The 18,020-nt window shown below is 37.8% G+C and overlaps 1 protein-coding gene across 1 annotated transcript; it reads left to right on the top strand.

Annotated features, from left to right (window-relative positions):
• Window positions 1-4,463: 4,463 nt before the first annotated feature.
• LOC105398114 (glutamine--fructose-6-phosphate aminotransferase [isomerizing] 1) lies at window positions 4,464-8,316 on the top strand. The gene has a single exon (XM_011570168.3). The coding sequence runs from the start codon at window positions 4,695-4,697 to the stop codon at window positions 6,720-6,722; it is 2,028 nt and encodes a 675-aa protein (XP_011568470.1). The 5' UTR covers window positions 4,464-4,694; the 3' UTR covers window positions 6,723-8,316.
• Window positions 8,317-18,020: the final 9,704 nt, after the last annotated feature.

Raw genomic sequence — 18,020 nt, 5'->3', positions numbered from 1 at the left:
TGAACTAACTCGAATAGTAAAACTATTGTACGTGAATGTTCATAATAGTTTATTTATTTTCCAATTTAAAAGACCAAAAAATTGCTTGTTTTTCTCCGACAAACCATCAACAACATAGACACACGTGCCAAAACACAAAAAAGCACACCAAAAGGCAAACTCTCAGAACAACAACATTATGACATAAACAGATGGAATTTGCAAATCCTACGCATTTATTAAAATCATTTTTTTTCTGCGTTTCTATGGTTGTTGGTTTTGCGATTTACGAAAACGAAAAAGTTTCGGTATTCTTTTGTCAACTGTATAAGAACCTAGATCATCTGTTAAAATATTCGTGATAGTTTCCGCTGAGGCGAAATTGTATTCGACAAAACGTAAACTTTTACACAACTAAAGCAATCATAATTTTTATTATAGGTACAATAGGTAATTTTATCACTTACATCTTAAATTCGAATATACATGTATTATCAGGATACCGAATGATCCCATTATACGAAGCAAATGGGTAGAAATAATTAGAAAAAGCCGTGGAGAGGACTACTGGAAACCAGCAAAATCCACAGTAATTTGTTCTGATCATTTCCACCACAAAGATCTATATTACACAAAAAATCAGACAGGACTCCGAAGACTGAAAAAGGGAGTGTAAGTGGGAGCAAAGTAAGATTCCCAGGCATTATTCTTATCCTAGACATTCGAGAGGTCGTGTCAAATTGGTCAATGAATTCTAAAGAAATAATAATGCAACAATGTAAACCCTTTTGCAACACCTGTATACCTACAATATTTTATATATATAAACTAGAAATATTGCAGACTCGATTTTTAAAGCTACTAGTTAATACAAAAACCAAATCAGATTCTAAAGATAGTAAAGTATAAAGAACTGTTTAAAATATGCAAAATTCTGACAATCACTGTAAAATGTAAATATCTCTTAGCAATTCATAATCATAAAACCCTTAATAATTACCTTCATCCCATTACACATAAGCACGGCACTAGGTCTATATCTGGAGGTAAACTTGAAGTACCTAAAGTCAATAATTATTATGGTGAAAGAACTCTGAAAAAAAGAATACCTACCTTACCTCCTTAATAGTTTACCTCAGGATATACGACAAGAGCCTATATTATCTAAATTTAAAACTAAATTTATAAAAATATATTATACAGGGTGTCCCAAAAGTCAACGTCATCCCTTAAAGGGCTGATAGGTCAGCTCATAAGAGGCCAGAATATCATAATATGACCTTAGTAAAAACTCTATAATTTTCGAGATATTGACACTTTTATAAATTTGCTGAAAATCGACACCTTGGATCAGTTTTTTGCGTGCCGCCGTACAAAAATCCATATTGTTAGAATTTGTTTGGTGTCGCATCACCCTGTATAGCCCTGCTATTGATCGCAGTCAAAAAAAATATCGAGTAATGCTGTATGTTTAAAAAAAACACGGTTTTCAAAGTCATAAAAGGTAATCGTATTTTTTATAAACAAATTTGACTCTACATACTGTAAAAAAAATATACCACGCAAACCTGGCACCTTATTTAAAAAGATTGCTCATTTAATGCAGTTTCCAAAATGGTATGAAACGTTGCTATTGTTTCAATTAACAAAAAAATTATTGCTATTTTAGTACAAAACGACCTCGATGTAAAATTGTTTGAAGGAAATTTATCTGACTGAATTTATTAAGGGTAAGTCATGTTGGAATGAGTAAAAGTAAAATAGGTGGTGTGGCCGGGAGTAAGAAAAGAGTCAACGTTGTCACAGTTAATAAAATAACGCATTTTGAGTATCTTTCTCGAAAAAAGTGGACTATAGCAACTCCACATTCCCCATAAATGTAGCGCATGGTAACGTACATACCTGAGTAGTGCTAATGTGTGATATTGTACAAGTAAAACGCTTACACATGTACATTGTACACCCACAGTATCCAAAAAAGGGACAGATCAGTTTGTCATTAACATTACCTCTAATTACTTGTTATTTATTTTAAAGTTATTATTAAATAAAACCAAACTCTCAAAATTATGATTATGACCATTAATGAGTATTATTTTTTGCTGATTATGTACTTAATATAATAATGTGGTGTTATAATTTTAAGAAATAAAAATAAAAGTCAATAAATGTTTTTTTTTTTAATAAGGTGTTAAAAACGGAAAATACGTTTTATAAGAGTGTGGTAAGTTTTTTCTTAGCTATTTTTGCGTCATCTATGTTTCCACGGCTGACCCCACCACCTATTTTACTTTTACTCTTTCCAACATGACTTACCCTTAATAAATTCAGTCAGATAAATTTCCTTCAAACAATTTTACATCGAGGTCGTTTTGTACTAAAATAGCAATAATTTTTTTGTTAATTGAAACAATAGCAACGTTTCATACCATTTTGGAAACTGCATTAAATGAGCAATCTTTTTAAATAAGGTGCCAGGTTTGCGTGGTATATTTTTTTTACAGTATGTAGAGTCAAATTTGTTTATAAAAAATACGATTACCTTTTATGACTTTGAAAACCGTGTTTTTTTTAAACATACAGCATTACTCGATATTTTTTTTGACTGCGATCAATAGCAGGGCTATACAGGGTGATGCGACACCAAACAAATTCTAACAATATGGATTTTTGTACGGCGGCACGCAAAAAACTGATCCAAGGTGTCGATTTTCAGCAAATTTATAAAAGTGTCAATATCTCGAAAATTATAGAGTTTTTACTAAGGTCATATTATGATATTCTGGCCTCTCATGAGCTGACCTATCAGCCCTTTAAGGGATGACGTTGACTTTTGGGACACCCTGTATTTAACCTACCTTGATATAAGTTAATCTCAGAATAAAAGTTATTATTTGTTGTGATACTACCAATTATGTACAAAAATACCTACTTAAGTAATTTGTTTTGTATAAAGAGACTCCGATCCCACAGACAAACTGTATATTCTTTAAGTCTCTCCTCCACCCAAAGGTTGCCTGGAAGAGATCGCTTTTAGCAATAAGGCCGCCTATTGCGTTATATTGTAAATTGTTATTTGTGTAAATTATTTTTAAGTCAATAAAGTAGTATTCTATTCTATTCTATTCTATATAAACAGTTTTGTGGGACACATTGTAAAACTACAATTATTATATGTATATGTGAACCTAATAAATAAATCAATTATTTAAATTCCACATTCCAGGCATTATTTTTATTACCAGCGATGGTAACCCATTCGGGTGAGTCGGATAAATCATAATGTAAACGATTTTAACTAATTTAAATTTCCCTAAAAAATATCACCACATTATTATGAATTTTCTACCAACTTAGTAGAATTTTCTTACGTTGCCACATTTTTTCATGTACTCAATGACATGACAGGAGGGAATGACAGTACAGTCACGCACAAAAGTAATAAAATATTGGCCTGTTTACAATGTAGGCGATGTATGGGATGAGTCCGTCTAGGGTTGTAAATGGTCGAAGCTTAGCAGATTTTTTTCTCCAAAAATTTTGAAATTATGTCACGAGAACCCGTTTTTGACAAAGAAAAATTGAAAACGTGATTTTGACATTGACGTACGATGACAACTTGCAGTTTTTTTTAAAGTGTTGTCATTAATCAAATTTAAAACTTAATCAAGATTATTTTGTTTCTAATGTTGTTATTGATCAGAGCTACCAGTAAAAAAATAAAAATATTTTTTTCGAATCAGACTAAGTGGGAAATAATTTCCCTATATTTGATTAAGGGTTAAAACTGCGCAGTATGGCGAGGTTCATTATTTTTGTAGCCGAGCTTAGTTATAAAAATACTGATAGCAAAGAGGATATTTTTTGTAATATCGATATAATTTTTTTTGCACTCAGTTCTAAAGACAAATGTCAATAGTTATCTCGCCCGCCTTGTAAATAACTGACAATCATAAAAAGTTTTAGCAAAATCGCACTCTTTATTGTCAGGACTTTATAGTTCGACTGTACCTTTACCTACACCTACATTACCAAACGTGAACAAACCTATCGACGCCACCTCATTCCACCACCACCGTTAACGACAAGATTTCCTAAGTCCCATTCAGGTTCATTCATCTACCTTCGTGATGTTCACTGATAAAATTCAATCCTGTGTGCAGGTTTCCCGATATATTGCCTCTGAATACCCGAGAATCGAATCCGAGACTTCAGTTACTAAAGAAGTAGATGAAGCTTCATCTTCGACGCGATATGAAGCCTCCGGCATTTTTTTAATTAAAAAACCCTTATATTTAGCGTGAATACAGGTGGACGCAGCATTCAAATTAATAACGGTTTATAACTTCATTATAACGCTTATTTTTGGTTGATAAACAAAAAATATCACCGTTGCAACTTACATCTATTCGCATCACTAGCTGATGTTTGTTTTGACAGCTGTCAGCTGACAGAACTGACATTTGTTGTTGTGTGTCGTGTTGTTCATGAAATGATTAAAATCCAGTTTTCCACTGATATTTACGATACTGTATTGGTAGGTACGATAACGAAACACGATGACGTGGGCTTTGCCTTAAGTGAAAGTAATTCATAAGTGGTAGGAGTTGTGCGAGACGCCTTCAACGTCGCGCGTGAGTTCTGTTGTTTACTCAGTCAGTCGCGGGCTGCGGTTTCGGTTGCTCGGTTTCACGTTACGTTCCTCTCCGCTGAAGATGTGCGGAATTTTTGCATACATTAACCACCTCACGCCTAAGACGCGGCGTGAGATATTGGAGTTGCTAATTAACGGATTAAAGCGGCAGGAATACCGCGGGTATGACTCGGCCGGCGTCGCCGTGGACTCGGCGGACCAGAAGGACATCGCGGTGCTGAAGCGCCAGGGCAAGGTGGCGGCGCTGGAGGAGATGCTGCAGGAGCGTAGCGTGGAGCTCAGCGTGGACGAGAGCGTGTCCTCGCACTGCGGCATCGCGCACACGCGCTGGGCCACGCACGGCGAGCCCAGCGCCGTCAACTCGCACCCGCAGCGCTCCGGCGACGACAACGCCTTCGTCGTCATCCACAACGGCATCATCACCAACTACAAGACCGTCAAGACCTTCCTGGAGAACAAGGGCTATGTATTCGAATCTGCCACTGACACTGAGGCCATTGCCAAGTTGGTGCACCACATCTACAGCCAGCACAAGGACTACAGCTTCCAGGAGCTGGTGGAGCAGGTAATTCAGCAATTGGAAGGTGCTTTTGCTCTGTGCTTCAAATCTCGTCATTTCCCTAATGAGTGTGTGGCAACCAGGCGTGGTAGCCCCCTGCTGGTGGCCATCAAGACTCGCCGCCGCCTGTCCAGCGACCATGTGCCCATCATGTACACCAACAACAAGGCAACCCGTGGTGTCGTGCCCTCTGTGCCCCGTGTGAACAGCCATGCACACTTTGAACCAGAGGAGGAGAGAGATGTTGAGTACTTCTTTGCCTCTGATGCTTCAGCTGTCATTGAACACACCAACAGGGTACTGTACTTTGAAGATGATGATGTTGCACATGTCAAGGATGGTGTGCTCAGTATCCACCGTCTGTCGGGCACCACGGGCACTGACCCTCACCAGCGTGAAATTCAAACTCTCAAGCTGGAGCTGCAGCAGATCATGAAGGGCAACTATGACTACTTCATGCAGAAGGAAATCTTTGAGCAGCCTGAGTCCGTAATCAACACCATGAGAGGTCGTCTGAACTTTGCCAATGGAACAGTGACCCTGGGAGGCATCAAGGACTACATTCCAGAGATCAAGCGGTGCAGACGGCTGATGCTGATCGGGTGCGGCACGAGCTACCACAGCGCGGTGGCCACGCGCCAGCTGCTGGAGGAGCTCACGGAGCTGCCCGTCATGGTGGAGCTGGCCTCCGACTTCCTGGACCGCAACACGCCCGTGTTCCGCGACGACGTGTGCTTCTTCATCTCGCAGTCCGGCGAGACGGCCGACACGCTCATGGCGCTGCGCTACTGCAAGCGCCACGGCGCGCTCATCATCGGCGTCACCAACACCGTGGGCAGCTCCATCTGCCGCGAGTCGCACTGCGGCGTGCACATCAACGCCGGGCCCGAGATCGGCGTCGCCTCCACCAAGGCCTACACGTCGCAGTTCCTGTCGCTCGTCATGTTCGCGCTCGTGGTGAGCGAGGACCGCATCTCGCTGCAGAAGCGGCGCCGCGATATCATCGAGGGGCTGCACGAGCTGGAGCCCAAGATCCGGCAGGTGCTGGCGCTGGACGGCGAGGTGAAGGCGCTGGCCGAGGACCTGTACCGCCAGCGCTCGCTGCTCATCATGGGCCGCGGCTACAACTTCGCCACGTGCCTCGAGGGCGCGCTCAAGGTGAAGGAGCTCACGTACATGCACAGCGAGGGCATCATGGCGGGCGAGCTGAAGCACGGCCCGCTGGCGCTCATCGACGACTCCATGCCGGTGATGATGATCGTGATGCGCGACCCGGTGTACAGCAAGTGCATGAACGCGCTGCAGCAGGTGACGGCGCGCCAGGGCCGGCCCATCGTGGTGTGCGAGGAGGGCGACCGCGAGACGGCGGCGCTGGCCTCGCGCTGCCTGCACGTGCCGCGCACCGTGGACTGCCTGCAGGGCGTGCTCACCGTCATCCCCATGCAGCTGCTGGCCTACCACATCGCCGTGCTGCGCGGCTGCAACGTGGACTGCCCGCGCAACCTCGCCAAGTCCGTCACCGTGGAATGATCCCATGCTCCCTGCCTCACCGTGGACGCTGCGCGCTCGATCTCACTCCCGTTAGCGTGTGACTAACGACTGTAAGTCTCATGAGGATATTGTCGGAGAAGTACAAGTGTATGGACTGTATTGTAAATTCAATTTGTAGGAGTTACATTTATTATTATTTAATACAAAATCACGACAGTGATGTTGTAAATACGGATATGTACTTCATGCAGAGATCATTGTAATTGTTATGCAAATCTAATAACATACTTTTGTTAAACGCTTACCCTATGTAAGCGAGGAAGCTATACATCATACCTAGTATATTCAATCAGGGTAACACTGTTACGTCAAAACAACTGCTAAATATTGGCTGATATTAAAGTTTCAAAAAACTGCGAAAAATTATGATAGTTTTATAGCACAAGAAATACATATATGTATTATTAATTATAAATAATATGATATCAAGTCCTTAAATATTTTGTAGATGTATGTTCCGTAGCATAAACTTATTGGTAGGTTTCGAAAGTGTCTAATAATAATCTGTACCTATAGAGATTTCTAGTTTCTAGAATATTAGCTATAACACAAACAAATATCACAAATGTAAGAAAATGTTATGCTTACGTAAGGTCAGCTTCTTCAGTCGGCACTCGGTCGGTATGTCAACCATAAATTCCAACATACATTCCACACCGATATTGAAACAGTATGAAAATGGATGTCTCATAAATAAGTATTGACAAATATACAAACAGTATGGGACAGCACAAGTCCTGCTACCATTTCCATACTGTTTCTGTATCGGCGAGTGTTATACGTACCGACTTACCAAGTTTTCTGTATCTATAAATAATGAATAGGGATTAAATAAAGATATCTTTTTGCATTTTAAAATGTGAACATTCCTATTTAATTTTATGCAAAAAAACATACATTGATCAGCAAAATGCTCCAATCGCTCCGCTCCGTATAAACATTCCATGTACCTATTCACATCATTTTAGATTTTTCAATTAATAAGTATGAAATAAATGTTTATAGTTACTCTCTCTTGAGCATAACATTATTTGTAAAAAAAAGTAGGAGGTACTTTAATAATTGTTACATGAAGTAAATCGGTAGTCGTGCAGTTAAAATGTATATAAAAGTAGACACATAAAGATATAGGATAAAGTTTTTTTTCCATTTTTAAGTATGTTCTACATTGTAACTACTTTTTTTAAAATATTACTATATCTTCATAAACTATAAACTAAACTTTATTTGAAAATTATTTGTAACTATAATCAAATATTTGTTTTTATCACACATCACAAGTTTTGCTAGTCAAATTTATTTTCATATGCTTAATAAGTACATAAACATAGTAAGTACTTACCTATATATGTTTTGTGATAATAACATTATTTATTTTACCGCACATTCAGTAATTTTAAAATTTTATTCCAATTAGGTATTTGTATGGTTATTTTCTTCATAAGTATTCGGATGTTATTTTATAATGTGCAATGTTTTTCAAACTCCTGTCCGACAGACCTTTACAGATGTTTATTAAAATATAATAAAATTAATTAGTTATTAAATAAATATTTTATATATAACATTAAAATGAATTTAATTTATCTATCTACCCAAGTACCTACTTCATCACATACTTCATAAATAATTTAAAAGTGACTCATTGTCAGATAAAACCTAAATATTCCGTAAATTTTATTTTTAGCTAACATAGTAGGTATTGCATAAAAGCGAAGGACTCCGTCAAACAATATAAGAATACTCTAATATAAGATAAATCTTACCTTCCTAATCTTGATATTTATTAAAATTTATCAATTTGGCATCCTTATTGGGAACGAATCTTCTAATAATATCATATGTATAAGTTTCTTTCGTCAGGAAGACGAAATCCCGGGCAGTTGGGGAACCCCTGCCAGAAGGTGCCACTGTCATAGCTAGCAAGTGTTAATCCTTAGAACAAAATTAAATACTGTCGCCAGCGGGAATTGAACCCGGGAGCGGGGGCAACTCCGGCACCGTTACCCACTACACCACCCAAACGTTATGCACTCCATTCTCCGATAGATAGAATTTAATTTCATTTGTTCCAAAGATCGTAAAGAAGGTTCTCTCCTAGCAGGAAGGTTGTCTCACTGCATGCCCGTAATAGTCCACTGCAGGTCATAGGCCTCTTCCAAGACAGGGGTTATTGCCATAATAATATAGTGATATCACACAACACATAGGTACTTTTTACACCTGTTTATAAAGAAATGTCTACCCTGGCTGAGGGTAGACATTTCTTCGACCTTCGGCACAGCAGGCAGTCACTTAGGTAGGTACCTACCTACCACTACGCCTTCCGGTGTAAATTCTTACATGAAATTAATTAAAATTTAGCAATACAGGTGCTTATCTACATTGATATTTTTATTTCAATTTGATATTGTTGTGATAGTGAGTGTGTAGACTCGTGTTGCAAAAATTGTCTAATGTATCAAGGACATCATTTGTAAAAGTACACACTTATACCTACCTAAGTATTGTATTGTATGCCGAAAATTGCTTAACATAAATTGCAATGCAATAGCTGAGATAGGTGTAGTGAGGTAGATTGTCTAGCGCAGTCCGCGGCGGCGGCGGCGGTGCAACTAAGTGGGTCGCGTTGTGAAACAGTGAAAGGCGCGAGCACCCCACGCGACGCAGCGCCGCCGCCGCCGCAGCAGTCGCCGTCGCAATCATTGTCTATGCAGGATGGTATTTAAAAATTAATAATTAACGTTCCAGGGGGTGGAAAAGAGATTCCATGAATGACGCAACCACTGTACCTTGGGCCGTCAGCGATTGACTTGATCTGATTGGTCTTTACTGATCCTTTCATCAAAAGTTTTTAAGATAATGACCAGAGTTCGGTTTACTATATATGTACTTACTAACAACTAATCTAACTGCAGCTGGTCCTAGGTGCCTAACTTAACCGATTGTGTTTATAAATGTTTTCTATGGCGCTCGGTAATGGCATTCCTCTGTTTGTCAGACAGAAGCCTAATCATGAATAATACATAGCAATAAATTACAATAATAACCACATTATCACTTTTTTGATAACTACTTAGGTACTTACCATCCAAGAACAAGAAATTTGAGCACAAAAAATAATATAAGTATATTAATAACGAACTAAGTACCTACCTACCTAATTGTAATGATGATTTCCTTATTTTCCATAAAGTTTAGATAATATTATACATTATCGTTAAATCATATCTTTTTATTTTTATTTTTATTTTTATTTATTAGGGAAGACAAACAGCCATACATTGAAAATCTTATAAATAACATAAGTAAAAAAGAAATATAAATGTACAGCCCACAGCGTCATCCACAGAATTATAAAATAAAGAGGTGTCAAGTTGAGAGGTTATATAAAATTAAATCAATTAAATTAGCGATGACAAAAAAAAAAAAAAAACAATAGTTACTATACTTAATATAGATATACTTAATATTCAAAGAAACCTGAGACTATGATAATGTATCGATAACATTTCTTTTAAATGAAGATATGGACTGGTGAAATATGTCAATATTTATAAAAAAATTGTTGTAATTATTTACCATGCGACAAAGAGGTGCGCGCTTACCTGCATTAGTTTTACTATGTGAAGTAGAGAATAGTTGGTAGGCGCGAACCTCCCGACGGAGAACTGTTCGTGGTATTACATAGCAGAGTTTATTAGTTAAGTCCATACAGTCGTACTTATTGTGGCATATACCATACAGTGTCATAGCCTCTAGTAGGGTACGTCTGTCTTCCAAAGTTTGCATTTTATATTTTACAAGAAGCCTACTGTAAGATAAAGTACCACGGTGGCACCTAAAATGCATAGCACGCAAAAACTTTCTCTGCACTCTTTCAATAATCTCCCTATATTTAATATACAGCGGATTCCAAACACACACGGCGTATTCCAGTTGAGGTCTAATTAGGCTTTTATATAGATGAAGATAAGTAGAGGGTTGATGGAAGTCGTGAGAAGCACGCATTATGAACCCGTACAATTGATAAGCTTTATTAACAATCTTTTCAATGTGTAAATCTAAATGTAGTTTTCGATCAAATAGTATACCCAGGTCTCTGAGCGAATCAACTCTCTCCAGAGGCGCGCCGCAAAGAGAGTAGGTAAAATTTATATTTGTTACTTTTTTTGAGAAAGTTATAAAATTGCATTTGTCTAAGTTAAGTTTAAGTTTATTTTGATCGCAGTAGACGCTCAGACGATTTAAGTCTTCCTGAAATAAATAACTGTCGTTTATGTTGTAAATGGGTTTGAAAGCCTTAAGATCATCTGCGTACATTAAAAATTTTGAGTTCAGAAAGCATTGTTTAATGTCGTTGATAAAAAGAATAAACAAGAGGGGGCCTAGAATAGATCCCTGAGGGACGCCTGAAGTAACTACAATTGTATTTGACTGAAAACCATTTATTAATACTCTCTGACGTCTATTGGTTATGTAAGACGCAAACCAACGAAGCAAGTCTCCGCGTATGCCATTGTATGCGATTTTATCCAATAGAAGTCTGTGGTCCACCTTGTCGAAAGCCTTGCGGAAATCTGTATAAACAGCGTCCACCTGTATCCTGTTATCCATATGTTCAAATAAGTAATTAGCAAATAAAATAAGATTTGTTGTCGTGGAGCGCTTTCTGACAAATCCGTGTTGCTCTTGAATTAGTGCATTGTGGAGGATAGGGTATATTACATCGTGAACCAGTCGTTCGAATAATTTCGACAAGGTGGACATTATGGATATAGGTCGGTATTGACCTACTTCATTTTTATGACCACCTTTATGGACAGGTGTTATATTAGCTAACTTCCACACAGTTGGAAACACTCCTTCCGTTATGCATTTGTTAAAGATAATACTTAACGGTGTACATATTTTGTCCGCGACACGAGTTAAGAAAATAGGAGGTAATCCATCTGGTCCGGCCCCTTTAACAAGGTCTAGTCGCTTGAGCTCTAGTAGAACGCGATGTTCGGTAAAGTGCAAATTATGTATCAGTACATTGTTATTATTACTGCAAGGAGGCAAAGACCATTTATTTATATCAATTGTCGAGGGTTCGTATACAGAGTGAAAATAATCTGAAAACATATTACAGACAGTATTAGGATCACTTGAGGAATGGCCGTCATATTTCATTGTGGAAGGTATACCTGACTTATTTCGACGATTAGCTATATAAGTCCAGAAATGTTTGACATTTGTTGAGATACTACTTTCCACCGATTCAATATAGGTAGTGAAACATTTGTCGCACTCAGACTTAAATCGTTTACGATATAATGAGAAGGCTTGGTAGTCACAGAGATTTCCGTATGTCTTCCACTTAATCCATGCTTTGTTTTTATCATTAAATATGTGTATTAATGCAGGAGAAAACCATACAGGAAACCGAGATGACTTGGATTTGCTCAGGGGGGTATGAGTTTTTATTATACCATAAATTTTATCATAAAATATATCTAAAGCGTCTTCAGCTGATGCCTGGCCAAGTAACCCATGCCAATCTATTAAATTTAGGTCCCTGTTAATAAGATCGAATTTTGCACGATGAAAATTATATTTAGGTACTGCGCGTTTCTTCATAGGTTTGTTGTCTACATCAAGGGCGATTATATTGTAAAATGGTGGATGTAAAGGGTCAATTTTGCTAAGTTCTGGGTCTCATATCGCATCGTTCCCTATCGTATTTACAGATCTGAAAGGTAAAGTACCCGAGTGCTCTACCGACATACGTAGGTCCGCATCAGGCACTTGTAGCGATACTCTGCAATCGCAATCAGCCACTTATCAGCTGAGATTTGGGAAATATCACTTTATCTCCGGAAGCCCGCTATCTATGCGTCTACCCGGCTAGCAGCAAGCAGCAGAGGTGTTTTGTTTAAAATGTAATCAGCATCCGCGCGAATCACGCGATTAAATAAAATCTATCTATTCAACTTCCTGTTGATTGCATCTACGACGCTGAATTATCACCTAAATATCTATAATTGGATATCCGCATCCGGCTGTTTTTGGTGATGGTGATGATACCAGAATTACCTATATACTTTGAGGATACTTACCTCTAAGCTGTAACATTTATTTTAAAAAAACTATTAATTAAGTACCTGTAACTGACCTATAATTATTAAGTACAGCTTATTACTGCTACTATAATTACTACTACTACTAACATTTTATACGGTCCTTTAAGTATCTGCAGCAGTACCTAATCTGAAATCTTCAACAGATTTTCCGTCTTTTGACAAATCAGATAAGTACTTAGTTACCTACCTAAACTACTGATTTATTAGATATTTACATATCGAATATACTTTCTCAGCATATAAAATATCTAATATTCTCTACCAATAGAAGTGGCCCCAAAGGAAAATCCCACACTAGACGTACCTACCAGCGTGGTGGAAGTTTTTTAATCGAGGCTGGATGTTGTGGACTCGTGGAGATGACAAGGCACAGAGGAAAAAAAATACGTAGCGTACATGAGGCAGGCAGGTAGGCTGAAGATGGGATAGGACGGGTGAGGAAGAGGAAACAATTAAGTTGGTTAGTAAATGTGCTAAGTATTTAACTAACAGTGTAGGTACTTAACTCCTCGAGCGCTTTTTAGGGACATGAATATTGAAAAGAAACGCGGTATTTTAACAAAATAGTAGATACTTGATAATATATTATCTAGATATATGTATGTATTTGGTAGACAGGACAAAGGTACATAGGTATAGGTTACCGCTGCAATAACCAATAACCAGTTCGATAATGCTCTTATACTCAAAAAACCTGATTTCGTGTCAGGGCCAGCCAGTGTCCGAATATTATTTCATAATGATTCAATTTAAGCAGATACTTACCTACTTAGTAGGGTACAGGAAAGTTCATCCCTAAATAGGTACTTACAGTCGAAACTACTTAAATTCCATTGTACAAAATAAAATCATGAAAATGAAAATGGATCCCAGTAACTATTAACTCTTTTAAATGTTAAGCTAATATTTTTTTTTGTGTTATAGTACTTTTATATGGCCTAATGGAATGTAGTTGCCGAAGATAGGTATAAAGTAAGTATAAGTAGGTATATTTTAAGTAGGCATGATCATATTTTAGTAACTACCATGCAGTATTGTTAATTATTAAATTAAGCTTTAAAGAATTCGAATCCATGACAGAAAAAACTAAAAACTCACTAAAAATATTTCTGTAAAACATGATCTTAAGTTGGTATTTGCACAATCATGTACCTAGTTATTTGCCTATTTAGGTAGTTGTTTCTATGTTATAAAAATATATGTTTATAAGTACCTAACCATTTTCATGATTTTACAGATGTAGGTATACTGACGGTAAATACGCCAGATAGGTTATATACCTTTGCTTAGGTACTACCTTGATTCCTACCTAGGTAAAGTATGGTGGTAGAACGCAAGCTGGTGTTAGAGTTAACATTGAATTACTTAACTGCATTCCAGCTATAAAACTGCAATCGCTTCCGTAATCTGCAAAGAAATTGTTAACCTGTCTCAATTAACGGTTGCAAAACTTATGGAATAATTACTTACTAAGTGGCTGTACTGGTTTGACCGCAGTTCACAATATGTATGGTTGATCAAAACTTATTTATTAGTCTATGGCATTGCCTAATATTTATTTTCCTAAACTCGTACTGCATAATAAATTTACACTTTAATGATTTTGGCATACAAAATCATTAAAGTGTAAATTTATTATGCAGTACGAGTTTAGGAAAATAAATATTAGGCAATGCCATAAGCCTACCTTAATAACCACCTTAATACCATAATAATTAACCTACCTTAAGTATCGTTTCGGGGAAAACCTTATCGAATATTTACTAAACTTATTAATGTATACTTAGCATAATTTAATCTTATACACCATCAATAGCATAATGCTATGGGATAGTGTTAGGTGCATTTTGAAAAATTATATTGTCATATTAATTATATACATCTTTCAGTCAGATCATTGCCCTTTACCTATTTTAACAGGAAAATCTCTTCTCCAACTCTTTTGCCGAAATCTTATGAAATAATTAATATAATAAACTTGGTAAATACGACAATAAAATTTAAAAAAAATAGACATTAGACCTACCTTTATGTTATTTACGATATTTTCCCTCTCAGTGGCCTTCAATCAGCTAACCCTTTGCGAAGGTACCCTATCTATTTTAAACGCTTCAATGTGATAAAATGGTCAATGTCACTGATTAGTTGGTGCAAATAGCTAGGTAATCGTATCAAGATATCACAAGTCAGTATTATTATTATCATTATCAGAGATTTATTCGTTAAGACCCTTGTATCCGCCGCAACACGATGCGATGGTGCGCACTTGTTGATCATGATCAGAAAGCACTGATTTGTTTATTTCATTACATTTGTCGTTGATTAAGATTAGGCAGGTAGGTACTTACCGATTTTAAATCTACCCGCCCGGGTCCACCGCGGTAGACGTGTGTTCATTTAGAATCCTGCTGAGGTTCGCCTGGATATGTAAGTTCCACCCCGAGGATGTTTACTAAGTAAGTACTCCAATTTTATCTTTATCGCGATATTCACGATACAGAAAATAAAAACTAGCAAGGCTTTCATTTTCGTATAGCTAGGGTGACCACACCGATCCAGTGGTCTTACTTAGTTTAAGTTAGACATATCAAGACAAAGATCAGAAACGAACCTATACCTATATACAGTGCCAAGTACAAAGCCTGAATACCTCCTTAAATATATCCCTCCTGCTTTAGCACACAGGATGCTTGCTTAGTGTAGGTGGTAGGAAGGAATGATGGTGTTTCATCCGATCCTCCCACTCGGCCGGAGTCAACGTCCTCGGCCCGCGGGCTAGTCGCTCGGACCCCCACACAAAGGCTGACGCGACGGTGACCGCAGTGAACGCAGCGAAATTCCGGCACCACGGGACGTGCAACGCATTTCAAATCCGCCGCACAACAAATTACACACTGCTGACTGTTTGGACAACATGCTTACCGTTAAAATATTAGTCACAGGCTCACAGCGCAAGTGCAACCCAGTGTCAATTTCTAAACTTATGGAAATCACTCCACCGAACGCGAACACTATCGTATTCTGGTAGTTGCTACGCTTTCTATGTATATACCTACTTAAGGCAGTCTACGAAACCATAAATTATTGCATATTTGCTACGTGCGTCAACTCACATGCGCATGCAGTTCAGGTTCTAGGTAGATGCGGAAAAGAAGCGCGGTTAATGCGAGAAAATCCTTGGAAATGAAAGGGGAATGTATAATATTATTAATAAAATGCACGTCGACCTTGCACTGCGGCGAGACGCCCGCTCGCCTTGTGCAGGCTTCCTGTCACCACTAGCCGGCCAGCCAGCCTCGCCATCCCATCGCCAATGCGTACGAAACGAAGTTGGAACAAAGGAATTATGGGGAATCTGTGCCTACAAAAATGATACTTACTAGATAGAGCTAGTCAGATTAGGAATATGAGTTAAAATTATATACAAGGTACCTAGTTACGTAATATGTAGGTACCTCTACCTAAACTACTTAATCTATACCATACAAAACTAGTTACTTACAATTTAAAAAATAAAAAATAGGTATGTATATGTACTTAAAATAAAACAAATGTCTCTGAAATATTCTACCCTAAGATTATTCTATCCACAGGAAGAATACCGACGCAAAATCATCTTAATATTTCTGAAAAATCATTCCATATCGGGTATTGGGTCGGTGTAGGTATACCTCAGTTTTGATTTCATTCAATGTAAAGGCACGTATATAGTATATAGGTGCTTATGCTTATTATTGGCACATAGCTAGGTCTATAAGAACAGTGAAGGGAGCCTTTTGTTCCAACCACCACCGTTTCTTGCGACACTAGGCTGTTTGACCTTTCACGTTCCAAATATAGCAGATATCTATTTAAATTCGCGTGAATGGCAAATAAATTAATGTGTTTTTGTTAGTTCTCAGAGATGCTGATGATAGAGAACGACAACTCTAACTTTGCAACAGGTAAGTAAAAGATGAGAGAGTATTTACTACATTAACGTGCCGTTCTTTTGTATTTACCAACATACCTATGGTATAGTTACCATTACCATACCTTCTGCAAATACCTATCTAACCTTATGTCAGCTGTAAGGATATTTTTCTAACGCAGTCATCGCTATATTATCGTATTTATTTTAATTTACGAAATGTTAAATGAATAAACGAGTTCCGCGACATTTTAAATTTTGTTATTGTAATTCAATGTTATTTAAATTTTATGCATCAGATATTTTCTGGTAGATAATCTATGTAACTATACTTAATTAAAATAAAATGAATGTGATCAATAGGGCTACGGAGCGCGCCATGCTCGGCATCTCTCGTGTGGATCGTGTGCCCGATGTCGAAATTCGACCTAAAACTCGTGTGGATGACGTGGGTAACCGAATCACAAGATTAAAGTGGAGATGGGCAGAACACTTGGTACAGGAGGGACGACGTCAAGTGGACTGGGCAGTCACAGAGTGGTGGCCAAGAACTGGCAAACGAGATATAGGCAGACCGCCAGCCCGATGGTCTGATGACATTGTTAAGGTGGACTAGACTCGCACTGGACCCCAAGAGATGGCGTGATAGGGAAGAGGCTTATACCCAGCAGTGGGCACATACGGGCTGATAATGATGATGATGATGAATGATGAAGTATATAATAATAATTTTCTGTTTAATACCCAGGGCTAGAGGTACTTAACTAATCCATATCTTAATTGTTAATATAATGACAATATTGTAAATTGTTTCATTTGCTTTAAAAATATTTTTTTACCCTCTATAAAAAAGAGGGGTGATATAAGTTTAACGTGTCTGTGTATCTGTTCGTGTTAGCCCCCAAACAGCTAAACTGATTTTTTATTTCTTTTTATGGGTGGTGTTACCCCGAGTGTTCTTAGCTATAAGTATGTTATCAAAATCGTCTAAACCGTTCCAAAGTTCGTGTTGAATGTCAGGGGTTTTTAACGTTGTGTTGGAGTCAGATGGAGAAATCTTTTCAAAGCCCTTTGTCCCTGCTGAGGGACGTCAGGATGGATGTATGTATGTATGTATGTTGGTTAGTTTGCTGCGGTTGCTTGGCATTAAGAATGTTTTTATTTTTTTAGTCAGTTTTAACTACCATTTAAGTATATACTTATTTGCCTATTTTTTTGATTTTGTTACCTACTAAGTAAAGG

The sequence above is a fragment of the Plutella xylostella genome, chromosome 15 (genome assembly GCF_932276165.1).
Source record: "Plutella xylostella chromosome 15, ilPluXylo3.1, whole genome shotgun sequence".
NCBI classification, from domain to species: domain Eukaryota; kingdom Metazoa; phylum Arthropoda; class Insecta; order Lepidoptera; family Plutellidae; genus Plutella; species Plutella xylostella.
Note: the sequence above shows the minus strand (reverse complement) of the source record. Positions and strands in the feature narration are given on the sequence as shown.